The sequence below is a fragment of the Sorex fumeus genome, unplaced genomic scaffold (assembly GCF_029834395.1).
Source record: "Sorex fumeus unplaced genomic scaffold, SorFum_2.1 ptg000033l, whole genome shotgun sequence".
In the NCBI taxonomy this organism is placed as follows: Eukaryota; Metazoa; Chordata; class Mammalia; order Eulipotyphla; family Soricidae; genus Sorex; species Sorex fumeus.
The window spans coordinates 33,153,494-33,174,300 of record NW_026606090.1 but is presented as its reverse complement, the minus strand read 5'-3'; the positions used below and the strand labels follow the sequence as shown (position 1 = coordinate 33,174,300).

Sequence of the window (20,807 nt, the reverse complement as noted above, 5' to 3'; positions counted from 1 at the left end):
AGTTACCATTTTAAAAGCCGTTCATAGTATGCATGCAGACTTCCAGGCTCTCTTAGTTATAGACTCATTTATTTTGAACTCTTGACATTTATTTTAGTGCCTTTAGTAGATGATTTATTTAGTTCTTGCATTTGGTTTTTTCTTTTCACTGGGGAGTGCCTCCCAAGTAATGCTCAGTGGACTGTGGACTGTCTCCGTTTGTTCCCAGGAATACTCATGTCACCCAGGGCAGAGAGGACATTGCTGGAGGCCATCCAGAATCCTCAGGGCAGGCGTGCTTGGGTTCTCTCTACAGGATGCCCATGCAAAGTGTTTACCCAACCTCTTGTTCCCCTAGCTCATGACTAATTTTAAGTAAATTTTCTTCTTATACAATCTTATTGCCATCTTTCTTTATATTATCATTACCATTTCTGTTCAGAAACTTTGCACATGCTAATATTCTTTTCTTCCAGTTCTCATACTCTATTTTATTTGTAATATATTCATGCTCATATATTAATACTTAATGCATGACTAATACATAGGGGTGCACACTTTACCCAAGATACTTAAAATGGAATTTTTACTTGGAAGAGAATGTAGGTAATATAGATGTTAAGAGCCTCATTTTAAATTTTAATAACTAATTTTAGATGACCTTATGTTCATCATTCTTTGTTTTGATCATCTATAATGGCAGAGATCCTATTTTTTATTAACTACTCTTGATTTTCAGAAGTGTTTATAAAATTTGTGTACTCTCAGGAGGACTTGATATTTAATCATGCTGTCAGTCTATCCTGACATCCAGAACTTGACTTCTAAGAAATGCCCAGAGCAAACAACATACATGCACGTAGAGGAGTGTTCACATTTTTAGTGCTTGTTTTTAATGTTAGAACTTTGACTTGAAGGCATTTGGGAACAAAGTATTGCCATGCTTCTTTTCCTTCTGGTTATCAAAAAATTTCTAGGGGGTAAGTGGATACCTTTCTTTACTTTTTTGATTTAGCATATATATGTGTATGTATGTATGAATATGTATATATATTTGTAAGAATTGAGGGGACTTAATAATAAATAAAAATCTTATTTTTACTTGATACAGACAACTTTTTCTCAAAATGTAAGAGATTCCTTGGGATAAATCTTGGGAACATGAATCTTCTGTATGATGGGGTTTCAAATATCAGATTTGTTGAGTCACTTCTTCGTCACAGAAAAGTACCCCAGGAGAGAAATGTCTTTAGATGGTTCCAGAAGACTCACAGATCTTTTGGATAACAATTTTCTTGTAATAATGCATTATGCCTTCTTTCTATGTTTAGTTAAAAGAGAAATTAATATCAAAGAAATAACAAATAGAGGAATGTGGAAAGTTTAACCTTACCACAAAATGCATCGTGTGCATATTTTAGATGAGATGAGAAAAAATCATATTATTTAGGAAAATTGGACACCTAATTCTCCCTTTAAAGTCCAATTTACTTTCAAAAGAAAATCACACAATTTCCTGATTCAGACTTCTCATCTGTGCAGTGGGAACATTTGATTTGGCTATACTACTGGTTTTCCATAGGCGTACTGGCTATGAAACAGAACATTTTAGAACCCATAAAGACTTTATTTACACATAAAATTACTTAAGAAATGGAGTAGAACATATAAAAATATGTCTAGAAATTTCTACTGTGGATGGAATCATTTTCTCGGGGAAAAAAGCAGTACTTGTAGGGTGAATAACTAGGAATCATATCTGTCACTCTAGAGACATGATTTTATATATATAGCTATACATATATATAAGTCACCTTTATGACTGCTGGTAATTAAGCTTGCATGCTATCTAATAATTGATATAACACATAGATCCAAACTTGGTGTGTCAGAGAAATTCCCATTCCAGAATCTGATGTCTGTTTAATTTTATGTAAAATTGAATATGCAAATAAAATTACCCACTTACGTTTTGCATAAAGGAATAGTCCATTATAATTTTTTCTTCCTATGCTCAATTGGTAGAGTTTTTAATCTCATCCTAAAGAAAACTTGAATAAGCGCCAGGGAAATTAGTTGGGTAGCCTTAGAAAGCCACTTAATCTCTCTTTCAGTTCTGTCTGCCTCACAGGGTAGCTTCACCGATAGAAAAGAGCTTTGGAATAATAAAGCAACATATAACTGCAAGATAGTATTGCTTTTGTTGTTGCTCTGTGGAAGTGAGCCATTAGAAATCTGATGCCAAGTGTGGGCACACGCTCAGCCATATAGCATAGCTTTTTGAAACTGGATAATACTTCTTTTGTTTTCCACTAGAATCGTACACTATTCCACATTAAACAGGATGCACTGAGCTCAGTAACATAGGGCTTTTAATGCTATAAAAATAAATGTAGATGATCGACCAGTTTAAGGACTATGTTTCTAACTTCGGGTGACTACTTTTTAAAATTCAAGCCTTTGTAACTCACAAGTCATTCATCAACTCTCGATTTAGTTGTGAGAAAAGGGCTCCTCTCCCCGCCTAGCCCCACCTCCAGAACACAGGGCACAGATCCCTGTGTCCTTCAGGTGTGAGCTTGTCAGGAGTCAGTATTGTTGGTCTCCATCCGCACAAAGACTGTAGCAATGTTGGATAATGTGTTAGAAAAATAAAAGGTCAACTTCTAAATTTTAGATGTGATTTATTCGTGCATTTTTTCATTTAATAAATGCTTAGATTGTTTTTTAATGAACTGAAAGTTTGTATAAAAAAGGTGAGATACGCGCGAAAGAGTAAAATACATTTATATTTTTTACAGGGCAATAGTTTATTTTTTTATTATATTATTTCTGAGAGACTTAAATAAGTCAGAACCCCCGGATCATTGAGGTCAGGGCATATGAATGGCAATAAATGAATGTTAAAAAAGAAAGCAAATACGTTTTCCTTTAATAGATGAGAAGAGGTAAAAAACAAAGTAAGCACACGTGTCCAAGAAAAATCCTGGGAAGCTAATTTTAGACAATGAACAGATTCTGGGAAGATTCCTTGATCCTCTTAGGAGTATTTTATTTCTTTTTTTTTTTTAATTAAAAACTTTAAGTTAAGAAACCACAATTTGCAAAGGTATCATAGCTGCATTTTCCATGTGCTGTATTTCAGCAACAGTTCCACCACCAGTGCCAACTTTCTTCCTCCAGCATTCTTGGATTCCCCCCAAGCCTGCCTCCATAACAGGCACATTTTATTTTCCTATTTTTATTTTATTTTTATAAAGTAGTTTACAATATCTGATTCCGATTAATATTCGAACACCAATCCCACCACCATGACACCTTCCCACCACCATATTTTGGATGTTTCCATCCTGAACCCCCAATCCCTGTCCCAAAGTAGAGCCAAAATAATTTATTTTGTATTATTATATACAATATACAATACAAAATAAATGTTTGTATAAAACACTGTCCAAACACTGTCCTCCCGTTGTTCATCGATTTGCTCGAGCGGGCCCAGTAACGTCTCCATTGGAGATTTTGTTGTTACTGTGTCTGGCATATCGAATACATCACGGGTAGCTTGCCAGGCTCTGCCATGCGGGTGAGATACTCTCGGTAGCTTGCCGAGCACTCCGAGAGGGGCGGAGGAATTGAACTCGGGTCGGCCATGTTGGCTGCGTGCAAGGCAAACGCCCTACCGCTGTGCTATCGCTCCAGCCATCTGTAAAAATATATTTCCTTTTAAGATTGGTTTCCTTCTACTTTAAACCCCATCAATGTGGTGTGCTACTCTTGGAGTATGAGTGGTATGAGGTATGAGATGTCGCATTTTCAGTCTTGTGGTCCAAGAGTAGGTTCACCCATGGGTGAGGCTTAACCCAAGCATTTGGAGAGCAGCTGTGAGCCTGGTGGTGGTTGGGTTCTGAGTTTTTGACTGCCAGAGCTGGGTCCCTTGAGGTGGGGAGGGACCTCATCCACCCCCTCTGGGATGCCCTGAATGAAACAGCTTGGTGCAGGGTCTGGCAGCATGGTTATTGCAAGTTGTTTCATGCTCTCTTCCGAGAGAGAAGGACAATGAGTCTTTGGATCTTGGCTGTTGATGAGATTATTTGGACCCAAGAGAGACCCAGCACTGGCAGCCCCAAACCTCCAGAACTTACCCACTGCTATGCTCATAGTCGCTCTCTACATGCTCAGGCCAAGCCTCACCCACAAGTGAATTTGCAGAAAACCCTGGTATGCTAGACTGGTGACTGAAAACTCCAGATTCAATGGAACCGGGAATGGGTGACCATCGCCCATGTCCCTCCACATTTCCGGCAGTTTGGCAGCCACACCCACAAGCCACCTCTGGCAGGCGACAGGCACAATATAAATGTTGGTTCTCGTGGTTTGGATCTGTTGCTTCCAGTGCTATTGGCTCTAGTTTGGCTTTATACCAATCCTCTACATGACCAATATCCCAGAGACCCTTGGCCCTTGGCCCCCTGTGACCTCCCATCCACTTCTTGCTAACCACATCTGTTTATTCCCCTTCTCTTTCTCCTTATATTTTAGGGTCAAGGATGATTCCGTTATTCTCCCTTTAATGCCTTGCATTCCCTTCTCCAGTTTTTTTGTGTATCACACATGACAGATCATATGGTGTTTGGTCCTTCTTCTTCTATCTTCACTTAATGTGATGTTTTCTAGTTTAATCCTAATTTCAGAAAATAGCATGATTTTGTCACCCCCTGGTGCTGTATAGTAACATAGTATTCCATTGTGTGTGTGTGTATATATATCACAATTGTGTGTGTGTGTGTGTATATAATTACATATATATAATTACATAGAAGTAACATGTAAAAATCAACCTCTATAAAGTATTATGAGATCAAGAAATGACAAACTTTTATGGGGAGACCAGGAAAAGTTTTCTTGATTAAGTGAAAAAATACCATTTTTTTGACAATGAGAGTTTTGGACACTGACAATAATTCAATTTTAACTGTGATAATAATTTTTTTTAAAAAAACAAGCCTTATTGGCCTCTCATTTCTCTCCATGGCTTTATTAGCAATGCATTTCTCACCTGTGAGAATAGCAGTCAAGGTGTTTGTTTAGAACAATCAGCCCTGGGAGATGAAAGCTTCTCTATCTGGAGCACAAAGAGCTCATGTCTTTGGTCAGTTACAAAATATTCTGGTCCCCCGAACAGCTTTTGTCTTAAGAAGCAAATGAGCCTGAAAAATGTTGGTGCTCTGGTTACTGCCATTAGTTTGAGTAACAGGCCTTTTTCTGTAATTTAGGAGCTGCTTATCTTTTCCTAGTGTCAGCGCTAAAACGGTTTTACTCCTGAGTACTCGGGTTCTTGAGTATTGTGCAAAAGGATTGATACAAAACTCTGGTGGTGTATGAGGCCATCCTTTGTGGTACAGTCTAAGTGGCTCTAGGTCACTCTCCATCATCTGGATCTCACTCTGACCCACACAAGTCATCTCTCTTCCTGACCCTGTGCCTCTCTGTTTCACCTGCCTCCAAGTGGACTCTATATGGAGTACTGGTCCTGTCCCCTTCTGGCTTCTGACTCAATTTGTGGCTAGTTGAATTCTCAGGGTGCTGTGTTCAGCAGCAGTCCCACAACCAGTGCCAACTAGGTTCCTCCAGGATTTGAGGGTTCCAGTGTTCTTGTGATTTCTTGCTGGACCTTGCTTATTTGTGGCTAGGCCTCTCATTGCCCTAAACCCTGTGACTCTTTGTTCTCTGCACTTTCCTTAATTCTCTGGCCCTGTTTGAGTGGATGAGAACATTGCTGCTCTCTGTCCAGACATAAGTGAGGGATCAAACAAGGAAGATAGGAAGTTAAAGTAAGAGACTAATATCCAGGGTGAGGGTAAACAGGGGCCAGGAGGACAGGTCAGTGGTTGGAAGATACCACAGAGTGTGTGGGGGGTGAAGGGCACAGGCAAAGGGACATACCTGGTAACCTATCAGTATCTGTATTGCAGACCATAAGGTGAGAGAGAGACAGAGATAGAGAGAGATAGAGACACAGAGACAGAGACACAGAGACAGGAGAGAGAGGAGAGGAGAGAGAGAGAGAGAGAGAGAGAGAGAGAGAGAGAGAGAGAGAGAGAGAGAGAGAGAGAAGAAAAGTGCCTGGTATAGTGGCAGGTGGTGGGAGTGGGGGAGAAGTTAACTGGTAACATTGGTGGTGGGAAATGTACACTGGTGAAAGGACGGGTGTTGGGACATTGTATGACTGAAACCCAATCGCAAACATCTTTGTAAATGTGTATATCACTGTGATTCAATTAAAAAAAAAAACAAGAGAAAGTTACTGCCCCTCTCCCTTTTATAGTTTATTCTCCCCATTCCCTCACTATCTGTTTTGACCGCTACATTTTCTGCAGGTGAAATTTAAAATGAGGAAACAAAGGAACTCCATTACCTGAGACCCTACCTACCCCAAATCCCTCCACTTCCAATTTATGCATCTGGAGCGATAGCACAGCGGTAGGGCGTTTGCCTTGCATGCAGCCAACATGGCCAACCCGAGTTCAATTCCTCCGCCCCTCTCGGAGAGCCCGGCAAGCTACCGAGAGCATCTCGCCCGCACGGCAGAGCCTGGCAAGCCACCCGTGACGTATTTGATATGCCAGACACAGTAACAACAAAGTCTCCAATGGAGACGTTACTGGGCCCGCTCGAGCAAGTCGACGAACAACGGGAGGGCCTTTACTTATAAAGTCATAAATCAGCATCAGAGCCACTGGTTATCTAGATAGCAGCATTCAACCTTTCACAGGACCTTATTCTCACCATCCCTTCTCTCTTGTTTCTGTCATTACTGTGAAGCCCGGGGGTCTCAATCCTGGTGGTGATGCTTTGCGTGCTTAGCTGGACAGTTTGCTCAGCGTCCCATGCTTGGCTGCAGTGTCCTCTGAGGGTCATGCTGTGGTGGTGCTGGGAATCACAGCCGCTGTGCAGGGAATCACACTTATGCCAGGAATCACAAGCAGCCTCCTGTCCGCCAAGCCACTCTTCTACCATTGAGCCATATTCCTGGGCTCTTGTCTGACAACCTTTTTCTTTTGGTGCAACACCCAGCAATGTTTGCAGCTTACTCTTGACTCTGTACTCAGGAATCTCTTCTAGTGGTGCTCTGGGCAGCATGCACAGTGCCTCGGATCAAACCCAGGTGGGTCACATGCAAAGCTAGCACCCAACCTGCTCTACTAGTTCCCCAGCCCTTTGTTTGACAGCTTTATTCATGAAAATGGGTTGCTGAGAAATGCATGACCTTCAGAGAAAAAGGAAGAATGGTGTTTTCATGTGTGGTGAGGGATTTGTGAAAGTCCTTGGGAATTGGTGACAAATATGTTGACCATATATTATAGTTGACAACAGTTGTCAACTTTATTGCCTGTCATTGTCACTGTCACTGTCCTCCCGTTGCTCATCGATTTGCTTGAGCGGGCCCAGTAACGTCTCCATTGGAGACTTTGTTATTACTGTGTTTGGCACATCAGATACATCACGGGTAGCTTGCCAGGGTCTACCGTGTGGGCGAGATACTCTTGGTAGCTTGCCAGGCTCTCCGAGAGGGGCAGAGGAATCAAACTCGGGTTGGCCATGTTGGCTTCGTGCAAGGCAAACGCCCTACCACTGTGCTATCGCTCCAGTCCTTATTGCCTGTATTGGAAAGATTGTTACAATTTGGTTGCCCAGAAGTATGTTCAAGTGTTGACTTGAACCCATGGGTCTTCTGATTCTGGGTAACAAATGTTTTTGGCTGTCTGGCAGTCAGCTCTAGATCTACACATCCTAACGACTCACAGTAAAATGGGATCTGTGTGAGCTGAAGGTTCTCCTGCATCTTATTCCAGCAGTTCTGGTGAATGGATAAGTGGGGTATTTTCCCAAAAGGCACAAAGTGAAACATATGAACTTTGATGACAGAAGTAGAAAGTCGTGAGAACTGTGTTGCTGGTTGGGGGACAGCAACAACTGGTCATCTCCTGTGCTTTTTCCATCCCATGGCCTGTCACAACAAACAGGGACAATTGGAGTTGCCAGTTAGTTGTCCTCAGGTTTTTTACTGTGAGTGTTGGCTCTTTCCAGGAAGTTGGTGAACTCGGAGAAATTTCACTAGGATAGACAAACTCCCGTGGAGAACCAGAAAGGAGTCATTTAGTAGTGTGTAAAGTCCTGAGCCCCAAACTAGTCTACGGTGCAAAGAACAATCTAAGATTGAGAAATGATCCAAGGAATTAGAGACAAGTTTTATAGTCCACCTTGCCTACACTGTCACTGTCTACACTACACTGTCCTCCCATTGTTTATCGATTTTGCTCGAGCAGGCCCAGTAACTTCTCCATTGTGAGACTTCTTGTTACTGTGTTTGGCATATTGAATACTCTCGGTAGCTTGCCAGGCTCTCCAAGAGGGGTGGAAGAATCGAACCCGGCTCGGCCAGGCTGGCTGCATGCAAGGCAAACGCCCTACTGCTGTGCTATCACTCCAGCCCCTTGCCATCTCAGAAAATACTCTGAGTCATCATATTTTATGAAAGACATCAGATACACTATATTGAAAATAGAGTATGTGCAAAGTCAAGGCCATCACTATATATATATATATATATATATATATATATATATTAAAAGGTAAAGATAAAGGCCCTCCCATTGATCGTCGATTTGCTCGAGCGGGCCCAGTAACGTCTCCATTGGAGACTTTGGTGTTACTGTGTTTGGCATATCGAATATTCTCGGTAGCTTGCCGGGCTCTCTGAGAGGGGCGGAGGAATCGAACTCGGGTCGGCCATGCTGGCCGCTTGTAAGGCGAACGCCCTACCGCTGTGCTATCGCACATATATCACTGTATCACACTGTCACTGCCATCTCGTTGTTCATCGATTTACTTGAGTGGGTGCCAGCAATGTCTCTATTCCTCCCAGCCCTGAGATTTTAGCAGCCTCTTCTTACTCGTCTTTTCCCAATGATTAGAGGCTCTTTTTGGGTCAGGGGAATGAGACCTGTTGTCATTACTGGTTTTGGCATATCCAATACGTCATGGGGAGCTTGCCAGGCTCTGCCCGTGCTTGTGGGATACTCTCGGTAGCTTGCCAGGCTCACCAAGAGGCATATATTTATATATTTCTCTCTATGATTTGTTGCCTACTGTCTGAACCCCATCAAATATGGTGTGATTCATTCATTCATTCATTCATCATCCTGTTATTTGTCGATTGCCTCGAGCAGGCCCCAGTAACGTCTCTTTCAGCCCTGAGATTATATTCAAGGCTCTTTAGGAGAATGAGACCCATCATTGTTACTGGTATTTGGCATATTTGGTACGCCACGGGGAGTTTGCCAGACTCTGCCATGTGGGCAGGCTACATTCGATAGCCTGCAAGTTTGTGCAAAGTAGGAATGAGATAATAAGATGTCATAAAAAGATGTCCTGATAAGATGTCGCGCGGTTCTGGGAGCTGGATTTTATAGTCTCTGAGTCTTGGCCGCTGATGGGATTACACGGCGCCAGGGGGCCAGGTGGTGGGTGTGACCCCCGCCTACTGGAATTTGGAGGATCTGGGTGGAGGATGCTCAACTCCAATCTGAGTAGGCTTGGAGATCTCGGCCCCAGAACCCGCGTGGCTTTGTCCCTCTGCCAGTACCTTCATGTGTGCGGAGAGTGGTCTGGGCATGGTGGTGGCTGGTCCTGGAGGTCTTCTGCTGCCAGAGCCCTGGTCGGGGCGGGGAGGAAAGCTCAACCCGCTTCCCTCCAAGGGACCCCGGCGAGGAACAGCCAGGCACAGGGGCAGGAGACTGCACTGGTCTCGTCCGGTGTGATATGGTGTGATAACCATGAAAAATGGGTAGGAAGTGTCTTATAATGTTTTGGAAAGCGGCCTGGAGCATGGTGGTGGTTGACTAGTGGAGGTCAGCTGCCAGGGCTGAGTCCCTTGGGGTGGGGAGGACTCTCGCCTGCCCCTCTCTGAGGCGTCTCAAGTGAAAACAGTGGAGTCCCATGTATATCATAGCATATATATAAAGTAACATGATTATGTTATTTTCCTAATCATTGTTCTTTCCACAATCATATGCTATGATCATGTTATTTTCCTTGCATTTGAAGTTTTTCTTCTTGATGCTTTAAGTAGCTTGTCTCTCTTTACCATTTGTCTTGCTATAATTAGCAAAAATTATAATTGCTATAATTATAATATAATAGCAAATATGTATATTTGCTGTTTTGGGCCACACCTGGCTCTGCTCAAGGGGATACTCCTGCCTTTGTACTCTGAAATTACTATTGGTGGAACTCAGCGGGCCATATGCGATGCTGGGAATAGAATCTGGATTAACCCCATGCTATGAAGATGCCCTACTCCCTACTCACTGTACTGCTGCTTAGTTGCAGGATCTGATACTGTCCTCCCGTTGTTCATCAATTTGCTCGAGCGGGCCCAGTAACGTCTCCATTGGAGACTTTGTTGTTCCTGTGTTTGGCATATTGAATACATCACGGGTAGCTTGCCAGGCTCTGCCATGTGGGCTAGATCAAAACTTTTTTTTTTAATCTTGGTGGAAACCAATGATGCTGTGCTCACCACAGCCAAGTTTTATCATGGTTAAAAAAGATGATATTAGAAATGATTTGTACGCCCTATGATTTGTGGCTTTCTTTGGACACTAAACATTCAAGTTCACTTGAATGGGCTAGTGAGAAGCGGTTACTTTGCTTAAAATTCAATATAATTGTGCCCTTCTTGCTGATCCAGCGATCATATCTTCCCATGTTTTCCCATAGATATTTCCTAGCTTTGTTTCTTCCCTTGTTTTAAGGAAAAAAGATGCATATTGTTATATTTAAATAATTCTGGGTATGCTGGGAAATTTGAAGATGACAGAGACTTTTATGACTATGAAAAATAAAGGCATCAAATTCAGCATCCTTCTCATTCCTGGGGGGAAGAGACCATTTGGTGCATCCATCTGGGGGATTTAGACCTAGCTCATACTGAGGAAGGAGAATAAAATTGGCTGTGTGGGTAGGACCATTGGATACAACTCATGCTATATCGTTGCTCCCTTAGCTGGAAGTAGGCAAAAACAACTGATGGTAAATGGTCGTTAGTTCCTGGCCTCTGCATGCCATGGGCATTTCAATCACAGTAACACATAGTGGACTACACACACACGTTTGTGGTTCCTTCCCTTGATACAATTTCCCACATTCTGATATCCCTTCGAAACCATAATTCTCAGCAAGTGGTGATTTTGCAAATGGGAGCTTAGGCTAGGCACTCATGCCTTACTTAGAGGAAACAGTACTTGAGGACAACTCACTGCCCTGTTGTTGCTACCAGACAGCTTTTGAAAATTAGCTTTTAGCTTTCCTAATGCCCTCGTAGTGAAATTAGATGCCTAAATTGTCCAAATAGATGCCTGATTCATAGACTTTCAGAACTTTGGCCGCTCTAACGTTTTTGAGAGATCAATAAGGTCTCACCCACTAACAAGGAATGGAAATCTTAAAATGCCCTACTATCAAATGGAAACGGTCTGTTCAAGAAGGCGATGGACCTGCTGCCAGTACTTCTGCAGTTTTACATATACAAAAATCTCACTTTCCCTTTGCTTCCCGCTCTGCTGCCTGAAGCTCAGCTATGGGCCCTGTGAGTCTCTTGTCACGTGCTTCCACTGAGGCCCGAGCCTGCTTGAACAGTGCGTTAGCTTCCACAAAGTAAGTTGTTGGTGTGGAACATGTGGCTGTTCTACAGCCAGAACTGAAAGAACGTGGTTGCTCAGTAGAACTGAAGCTGTTGTGGTGTCTCTACTGGCTGTTCCATGGTGGTCAACACCCTCTTTGACACGTCTGCCATTGAAAATGTGTTTTCCATTCTTCACAAATTATAGTTTCTTAAAAAAGCTGCCTCTAATCCCGATGGTCTAAATAATGACATGTATTGTCCACATAAAGTACAAAATAACGCTGTGGCTTCTGATTCTCCTTCTCCTCCTCTTCCTATTCCACTGCCTCCTTTGCTCTGGGCTTACTCCTGGTTCTGTGCTCATGATCACTCCAGACAGTGCTTAGGGTACCGTATGTATGTTGGGAGATCAATCTTGGGTTAGCTACACCAAAGCAGGAACCTTACCTCTTATATTATGTCTCCAGCGTCACAATTACTTCTTACTGCCATGATATTCCTTCCCCGATGGTGATGCAGGTGTTGTCCCCTTGGGTATCTTTGTATATGTGTCTTTGTTAATTTCCAGTATTTGCCATTATTATCCATTTTGACCCAGCTAAAGGGAAGAGAGCATGGAGAAGGGTACATGGAATTATTTTATGGGCCAAGCCTAAAAGTTGTATATATAATGCACAAGAACTTGTCCAAATATGGTTTCTTTGGGGTGGGTGAGTCAGACCTGCTGGTGGTCAGGGTTTATTCCTGGATTTGTGCTTAGAAGTTTCTCTTGATTCTTCTGAGTGGTGCTCAGGAGACCATATATGGTGCTGGGAACTGAATCTGGGTTTGCCCCATGCAGCACAAGTTCCTTTGTTGTGTGCTGTCTTTTCAGCTCTCAACACATAAATCTTAATGCCAGTCCCATGTCCACAAAGAAGAAAGATGGTGTTAGTGAAAAGTCTTTGCCGTAGATGAAATATTGTATAGTTGAAATATTGTACTTAGCATGTTTCTTTAAAACACTATTTATAATTTTTTTGTCAATTACTGATATTTGGTCAAATAATGATACTTATCTTTAAATAACTTATCAACTTACCATTGCCTTATAGTATTATGAAAGTTCAGGAGTACGGCCTGATACTTCTATATGTATAAAAGCTTCACTATCTCTACCACCAAAGCTCTCGGGCCATGACAGGTTCAAGACGATCATGTCCACCTGTTTCTCCCACTCCATCCCTTCCCCTTAACCTTCGCCCTTCCCATAACCACTCTATTTTCATATATAGCAAACAGGTAAATTTTAGTTTTATTTTGCCAGTTTGTTTGCATGATTATTTATAGTCCACATAGAAGAGAAATATTTAGTACTTGTCTTTAACTTTGTGAGTTACTTCTCTTAACATATCAAATTTAATCCAGGTTGTTGCAAAAAGCAGTTTTATCTTTTTAAGGAGAAGAGCAGTATCCTGCTGTAGAAATGCATCCACCTGCAGTTAGGTGAATCCTAACTCTGAATCCATATAAATAATGCTTCTGTAAACATTGAGATGCAATTATCCTTCTGCAGCAATATTTTCTTTCTTTTTTTTAGATTTACAAATTTTTGTGCTTGGATTTCGATTATACAATGATCAAATGCCCATCCCTCCACCAGTGCCCATTTTCCACCACCATGAATCCCAGTATCCCTCCCACATCCATCCCCCCCATCACCCCCTGCCTCTGTGGCAGGGCATTTCCTTTTGTTCTCTCTCTCCTTTTGGGTGTTGTGGTCTGCAAAACAGGCATTGAGTGGCAATCATGTTTGGTCTATAGTCTACTTTCAGCATGCATTTCCCCTCCTGGGAGGATCCTCCAAACACCCTTTATTTGGTGCTCCCTTCTCTAGCTGAGCTGCCCTTTTCCCTAGAGTGCACAGCTGTCCTCTAAGCCATGGAGTAATCCTCCTGGTGCTTATCATGGCTATTCTTGGGTATTAATCTCCTATTTTGTTACTTTATGTCCCCCAGATGAATGCAATCTTCCTATGTCTGTCCGTCTCTTTCTGACTCATTTCGCTTAGCATGATACTTTCCATGTGGTACCACTTACATGTAAAATTCATGACTTCATCTTTTCTAACAGCTACATAGTACTCCATTGTGTAGATGTACCAAAGTTTCTTTAGCCAGTCATCTGTTCTCAGGCACTCAGGTTTTTTCTAGATTCTGGCTATTGTAAAGAGTGCCGCAATGAACAAACAAGTGCAGATGTCACTTCGACCATACATCTTTGCTGCAGCAACATTTTCATACGTTGAGCTAAAGACCTAGAAGTGGTTTTGCGGGATCATGATATTGGTGAATTGTATTTCTGTGTTTGGATTATTTTTTCCTTTTTGGCTCACACCCAGCAATGCTCAGGGTTTACTTCCGGTTTTGCACTCAGAAATTACACCTGGCAGTGCTCAGGGGACCATATGGGATACTGGGGATCAAACCGGGGTCGGCCACGTGCAAGGCAAACGTCCTACCCGCTGTGCTATTGCTCCGGCCCCTGTGTTTAGATTTTTAAGGAATCTGCATATCTAATTTCATGGTGGCTGTGCTAGTTAACCTTCCCATCAACATTGTACACATTCCCTTTATCCATGTTCCTCATTAACAGGTGTTTCTAGTCTTTTTATTACAGACTATTCTCATAGGCGTGAGGTAGTATTTCATTGTAGCTTTAGGCTATAATTCCACAGTCCTAAGTGATAATGAATATTACAATTTTATTCATTTTTTTGAGGCATGGTGATTACGAAGTTATTCATACTTGAGTTTCAGGAATACTAATATCCTGTCACCAGTGGCAACTTCCTGCCACTAATGTCCCAGTTTACCTCCCAATCCTCAGCCTGCTGCTTTGACAGACTCGTTTTAAAGTTCGGTTGTTATGGTTTGGATCACATCATTTCGGTTCTTTTGGTTCTGTGGTTCATTCTGCCCATGAGCCAGACCTCCATGCCAGCCGTCCCGCCTGTGCCTTCTGTCCCTTCCCCCCTTTGACTCTTCTTACCCCCTCCTCATTTCTTTCCTTCTCAGTTCTATAATCTAGGAACCAGGGTATTCTAGGTCAAATACTGATACTCATCTTTAAATAATTTTTTTATCAATTTACCCTTTGATGTCCTGCTGTCCTCTGTTTCACAGAGAAGTGAGATCATCTGGCATGGTGCTGAGCAATTTCTTGTAAGTGTGTGAGGTATCTGTCGGTATTCTTTGTAGTAGTATCCACTCTCTTCTTTTAACTATTTTGTTATTTGTTTTATGTTATTGTGAACTTGAGTAAGTCATTTATATTTTTGTTAGCAAATCCTTGTTCAACGTAGGCTGTACAAAGATCTTCTAATTTGTAGGTTATCTTTCTTTGATGGTCTTTCTTCAGTTGTGTAAATATTTTAAATTTGAATTTAGTCCTATCTGTCTGTTTGTTTGTTTTCTTACTTTTAAACATTGGTGTTTAAGAAAGAGATAGGCTGTTCACTCAGCTTCAAGCTAGTTGCTGTTAAAATTGAAATTTCGATACACACAAAGACACACAAGTCATAAAGAAACAAGTCTGTTTATGGCATTTGGGGTTTTGTTTTTATTTCTGCAGTCTTTGATTCGAAGGTAGCAAGAATGAACTTCTTTTATTTACTTCACCTTCATGGCATCTATATTTTATTGCCTAGTCAAGATTTGTAAGTGGACCCTTTGTGAGACCCTATTTCATGATTGCGATCGCAAACTCAGCATTAGTCCAAGCACAGCCATATTTCTGATCTCCACCCAGTGTCCTATGTTAGCCATATGAATCATAATGTACTCAGAAGATGTGGAAGTGAGAATTCTTTTTCTTCTTGTGTGTGCATGTGTGTGTGTTTGTGTGTGTGTTTTGCTTAATGAATCACTTGATTTCACCGACCTTTTAGAGAAGTGTATGTAAACATTGTAACAGTGGCCATATGGTTTCTTTTACTGAGTTAGTTAAACAAGAATGCTAATAAAATCAAATAACTGCTTTGAATTCTAGAAACAGCCAAGAAGAATATTTGTGTCATAGAAACAACTTGGACTGTGCTTCCGAAAGAGCCACTTCACCAATATATGCCAAGAATTTATTTTTAACCAGTATAGACTAAGGAGTATTTGTTACTAGGACAGAAACAATCCAGTTTGGTCAGCCCTAATTCATGGCCCTGATGAAAGAAAATAAAAAAGAAGTGAGACAGAGCTTTGTAGGATAGATCCTGTTTATCCAGTTTCATTAAGTATTTTTTCCTTTTTTTAAAAGAACTTATTATAATGTATCTACACTTAGCACAGATACCAGAAGATCATGTTCGTTGAGTCTGAAAAGGCATAGTCTACTTTTAATTTTATTTATTTATTGGGGGTGGGGGTGGGGCATTGGCCACAATCAGAGATGCATGGAGGGTACTTGTGGCTCTTTGCATGAAAATGATCCTTCCAGTGCTCCTGGGACAATATAAGGTGCCAGGGATTTGAATTGGAATTGGAGGAGTGTAAAGCCTGTATTCATTCTGTGACAGAATTTTATATTTATTAATAACATACTTCTAATTTAAAATGCAATAGGAAGTTTAGAAAGACTATAATTTTCCCATTTTAAACACGTCCTAAATATCATATTTAATAGTCCTTAGTATAAGGACAGAGATGGCAGCATCCAGATCCTCTGCCATCCTGGATTTGGGGAAAAAAATAAAATAGAGTTCTGGGCTGGATTGAAGCTAAACTGTCCTCTCTCGAATGTCAAGTCACGTTGGAAGCTTTGAACTTCAGGTTGTGCTGTGTGACACAAAGAAGAAGTAAATAGCATGCCTTTATCCTTAGTCGTCATCTTCTGGAAACATGCTAGAAAAACCAATCCACTCTACTAAAGCCTCAGAATCTGTAAGGGGATATATCGGAATTGTAGGTGCTAAAATCTTTTAATGCCAAGATCTGTTTTGTAACGATTATAAACATTAAGTTTATAATGAGACCTTGAATTAATTACCCCAGATGTATTTTTTTCTGGATAAGTTTGAATTTTAGTCATACCAATACTGAATGTTAAATAGGAAAATAGGGTAATTTTAAAATAAACTTGGTACTTAGGTGTTATGACAATATTTCTTATCATTGTAATGTTCTGGAAGTAGAACTTGATAGAATATAAGTATTATTTTATATAAACATATGTGGTGATCTAAAGACGTGATTTTCTTTTCCTTGTTATTTTGTTTTGTTTTCTATTACAGCAAGCATTCCAGTTATCTGGACTCCCGGAGTATGTTAAAATAGTAGAAGTCGGACCTAGGGATGGACTACAGAATGAAAAGGTATTTTAACATTAATTTTATACAATTTATCTCAAATAAAAAGCCTAAATGTTATACTAAGAGTTAAAACTTAAATGAAGCTCATGTGTAACATGATTATCTCTGGTCTCAATTGTTACATAAATTTATTAATGTTAAATTTGATTTCCTTTTAGTTAGGAAATAGCTTTATGTTTTTGCGTTAGTATTTCCTTACATATAATACAGTACTTAAAGTTTCAATGTTTTAATAGGTTATAGTTCCTACAGATGTAAAAATTGAATTTATAAACCGGCTTTCCCAGACTGGATTGTCTGTGATCGAAGTGACCAGCTTTGTCTCGTCCAGATGGGTACCACAGGTATGTACATCCTCATTTATAACTAGATCCTTAATTCAACCTTACCAAGATTTTGTGCACAAATATGCATTGCTATCAAGTTGATATCATTACTGATTTTGCTCTTTTCTTGCAAATATTAGTTGATACGTGGAATTCTTAAGAAAACAAAGAATCCTTTGATGAAATGTTTCTTATTGATCAAGTCCTAGAAAGTTACTTGGGGCTTTAGACACAACCAACTTGAGTATTGTTTCACTATAAGGGTGAAGGAAAACATTCTTAAGTCACAGTGTATGTGTGTGTGTGTGTGTGTGTTGTGTTGTGTTATGGAGAGGGGGTGTCTCTGCTTTCTATTTATTGTTTTATAAGTTTTTATGAATGATCAGCACATATCCAAGTGTCTTAACTATTTTGTTGTTAGGAGTAAGTGCTGATGAATCTCCTGTGTCTACTTTAGGTAATGCCTCATTGAAAAGTGAGAAATAATCATTTGCAGTTTTTAGAGCTTATGTCTACTAAAAGAGTTGTGTATCCAGATCCTGATTGTTTTCTTATACCATTCTAGGGGGTTTCATTTATGCTCTTATTTATTTATTTTAATTTATTTTAATTTTAATCAATCATTGTGAGATACATTTACAAACTTGCAGACTTTCATGATTGTGTTTCAGTCAAACAAAGTTCAAGTATCCATCACTCCACCAGTGCCCATTCCTCACCCCCGAAGTTCCCAGTATCCCTCCCCCACCCCACTCCTTCCAACTTCTGCCTCTGCGGTAGGCACAATCCCTCTTACTCTCTCTCTGTCCTTATGGGTGTTGTGGTTTGCAATACAGGTAAAAAGCGGCCATAATGTTTGGTCCATAGTCTACTTTCAACATGCATCTGCTATCACGAGCAATTCCTCCAACCATCATTTATTCATGCTCCTCTCTCCGTCCCAGCTACCTTTTCCCTCCGTGCAAAAGATAGGCTATCAAGTTGTGGGGCAGTCCTCTTGACCCTTATTTTAGCTGTCCTTAGGTGTTAGTCTCCTATTCTGTTACTTTATATTCCACAAATGAGTGCAGTCCTTTTATGTCTGTCCCTCTCTTTCTGACTCATTTCACTTAGTATGATACTCCATTTTTATCCACTTATATGCAAATATCATGACTTCATTTTTTTCTAACAGCTGTATAGTACTCCACAGTGTAGCTATACCAAAGTTTCTTTAACTAGTCTTCTCTTCTTGGGCACTCGGGTTTTTTTCCAGCTATTGTAAATAGTGCTGCAATAAACATAAAAGTGCAGATGTCATTTTTACTTTAATTTTTTGAATCTCCAGGATATGTTCCCAGAAGTGGTATTGTTGGGTCAAATAGGAGCTCGATTTCTAGTTTTTTGAGAAATGTCCATATTGTTCTCCAAAAAGGCTGGACCAGTAGGCATTCCCACCAGCAGTGAAGGAGAGTCCCTTTCTCGTCACATCCATGCCAACACTGGTTGTTTTTGTTCTTTTGGATGTGGGCCAGTCTCTGTGGTGTGAGGTGATATCTCATTGTTGTTTTGATCAGCATCTCCCTGATGATTAGTGACGAAGAGCATATTTTCATGTGTCTTTTAGCTATTTGATTGCTTCTTTGAGAAAGTTTCTGTTCATTTCATTGCCCCATTTTCTGATGGGATTGGATGTTTCCTTCTTGCAAAGTTCAACTAGAAGCCTTGTATGTCATTGAAAAAAATCCCTTAATGGAAGGTGTATATCCTTTCCCATTCTGTAGACTGTCTCTGTATACTGGTCACTTTCTTTTGAGGTACAGAAACTTCTTAGCTAAAGATACTATCTTAGTTAAAGATAAACCAGTTAGTTTATCTCTGTTTCCAGTTTTTTTGGTCAATGGCACTTCATCCTTGAATATATGTTTAGCTTCAAAGTCATAGAGGGTTTTTCTGACCTTTTCTTCAATGTACCTTATAGATTTTGAGGTCTTTAATCCATTTTGGTCTGTCTTTTGTGCATGATATTAGGTAGAGGTCTGAGCCCACTTTTTTTGACATGGAGCTGTTCAGTTTTTCCAGCACCATTTGTTAAAGAGACTTTCCCTGCTCCACTTTGCATCTCTTGCTCCCTTATCAAAGGTTATATGCTCATATATTTGGGGGTATGTGTAAGGATGTTCAACCCTATTCCACTGTTCTTCAGGTCTGTTTTTGTTACAATACCATGCCTTTTTAATTATTACCGCTTTGTACTACAATTTGAATTTGGGGAAGGTGATGCCCTTCATGATTTTTAAAAAAAATTTATTAGTGAAACACCATGATGTACAGTTGTAGACTTACAAATTTTTGTGCTTGGGTTTCAGTTATACAGTGATCGAGTACCCATCCCTCCACCAGTGCCCATTCTCCACCATCACTAATTCCAATATCCCTCCCACCCCTCATCCCCCCATCTCACCCTGCCTCTGTGGCAGGGCATTCCCTTTTGTTCTCTCTCTCCTTTTGGGTGTTGTGGTCTGCAGAAGAGACATTGGGTGGCAATCATGTTTGGTCTATAGTCTACTTTCAGCATGCATCTCTCATCCTGGGCGGATCTTCCCAACACCCTTTATTAGGTGCTCCCTTCTCTATCTGAGCTGCCTTTACCCCTAGAATGTGCGGCTGGTGTCCAAGCCATGGGGTAAACCTCCCGGTACTTATCTCGGCTACCCTTGGGTGTTAGTATCCTATTTTGTTACTTTATGTTCGCCAGATGAATGCAATATTTTTATGTCTGCCCCTCTCCTTCTGACTCATTTCGCTTAGCATGATACTTTCCATGTTGTACCACTTGTATGTAAATTTCAGACTTCATCCTTTCTAACAGCTACATAGTACTCCATTGTGTAGATGTACCAATGTCCCCCATGATTTTTTCCCCGAGAACTGCTTTAGCTATTCGTTGGTTCTTTTTTTTTTTCATATGAGTTTGATCAATTTCTTTGAAGACTGTCATGGGTATCCTTTTAGGAATCACATTGAATCTGTATAATGCTTTGGAGAGGATTGCCATTTTGACAATGCAAATTTTTTCCCAATCCATGAGCAGGGGATGTGTTTCCATTTCCTCATGTCCTCCTTTATTTCTTGAAGTAGAGTTTTATAGTTTTCTTTGTACAGGTCCTTTACCTCCTTAGTTAAGCTGATTCTGAGGTACTTGATTTTTGTGAGGCATGATTGTGAATGGGATTGCTTTTTTTCATATCACTGTCTTATCTCTCGTTATTTGTGTATAGGAAAGCCATGGACTTTTGGGTATAGCCTGCAACTTATACAAGTTTACTGTTTAGGGAGCTGGAGCGATAGCACAGCGGTAGGGCGTTCGCCTTACAAGCGGCCAACATGGCCGACCCGAGTTCGATTCCTCCGCCCCTCTCAGAGAGCCCGGCAAGCTACCGAGAGTATTCGATATGCCAGACACAGTAACAACAAAGTCTCCAATGGAGACGTT

General features: G+C 40.8%; 1 protein-coding gene across 2 annotated transcripts in view; it reads left to right on the top strand.

Moving 5' to 3' along the window:
• Positions 1 to 20,807, top strand: part of HMGCLL1 (3-hydroxy-3-methylglutaryl-CoA lyase like 1) — a 242,407-nt gene that overhangs the window by 33,223 nt on the left and 188,377 nt on the right. For both annotated transcript variants that reach the window (XM_056116893.1, XM_056116894.1), the window contains exons 2-3: positions 16,929 to 17,009; positions 17,243 to 17,350. In XM_056116893.1, the coding sequence (XP_055972868.1) occupies positions 16,929 to 17,009; positions 17,243 to 17,350 (189 nt within the window). The remainder of the gene's footprint in view (positions 1 to 16,928; positions 17,010 to 17,242; positions 17,351 to 20,807) is intronic.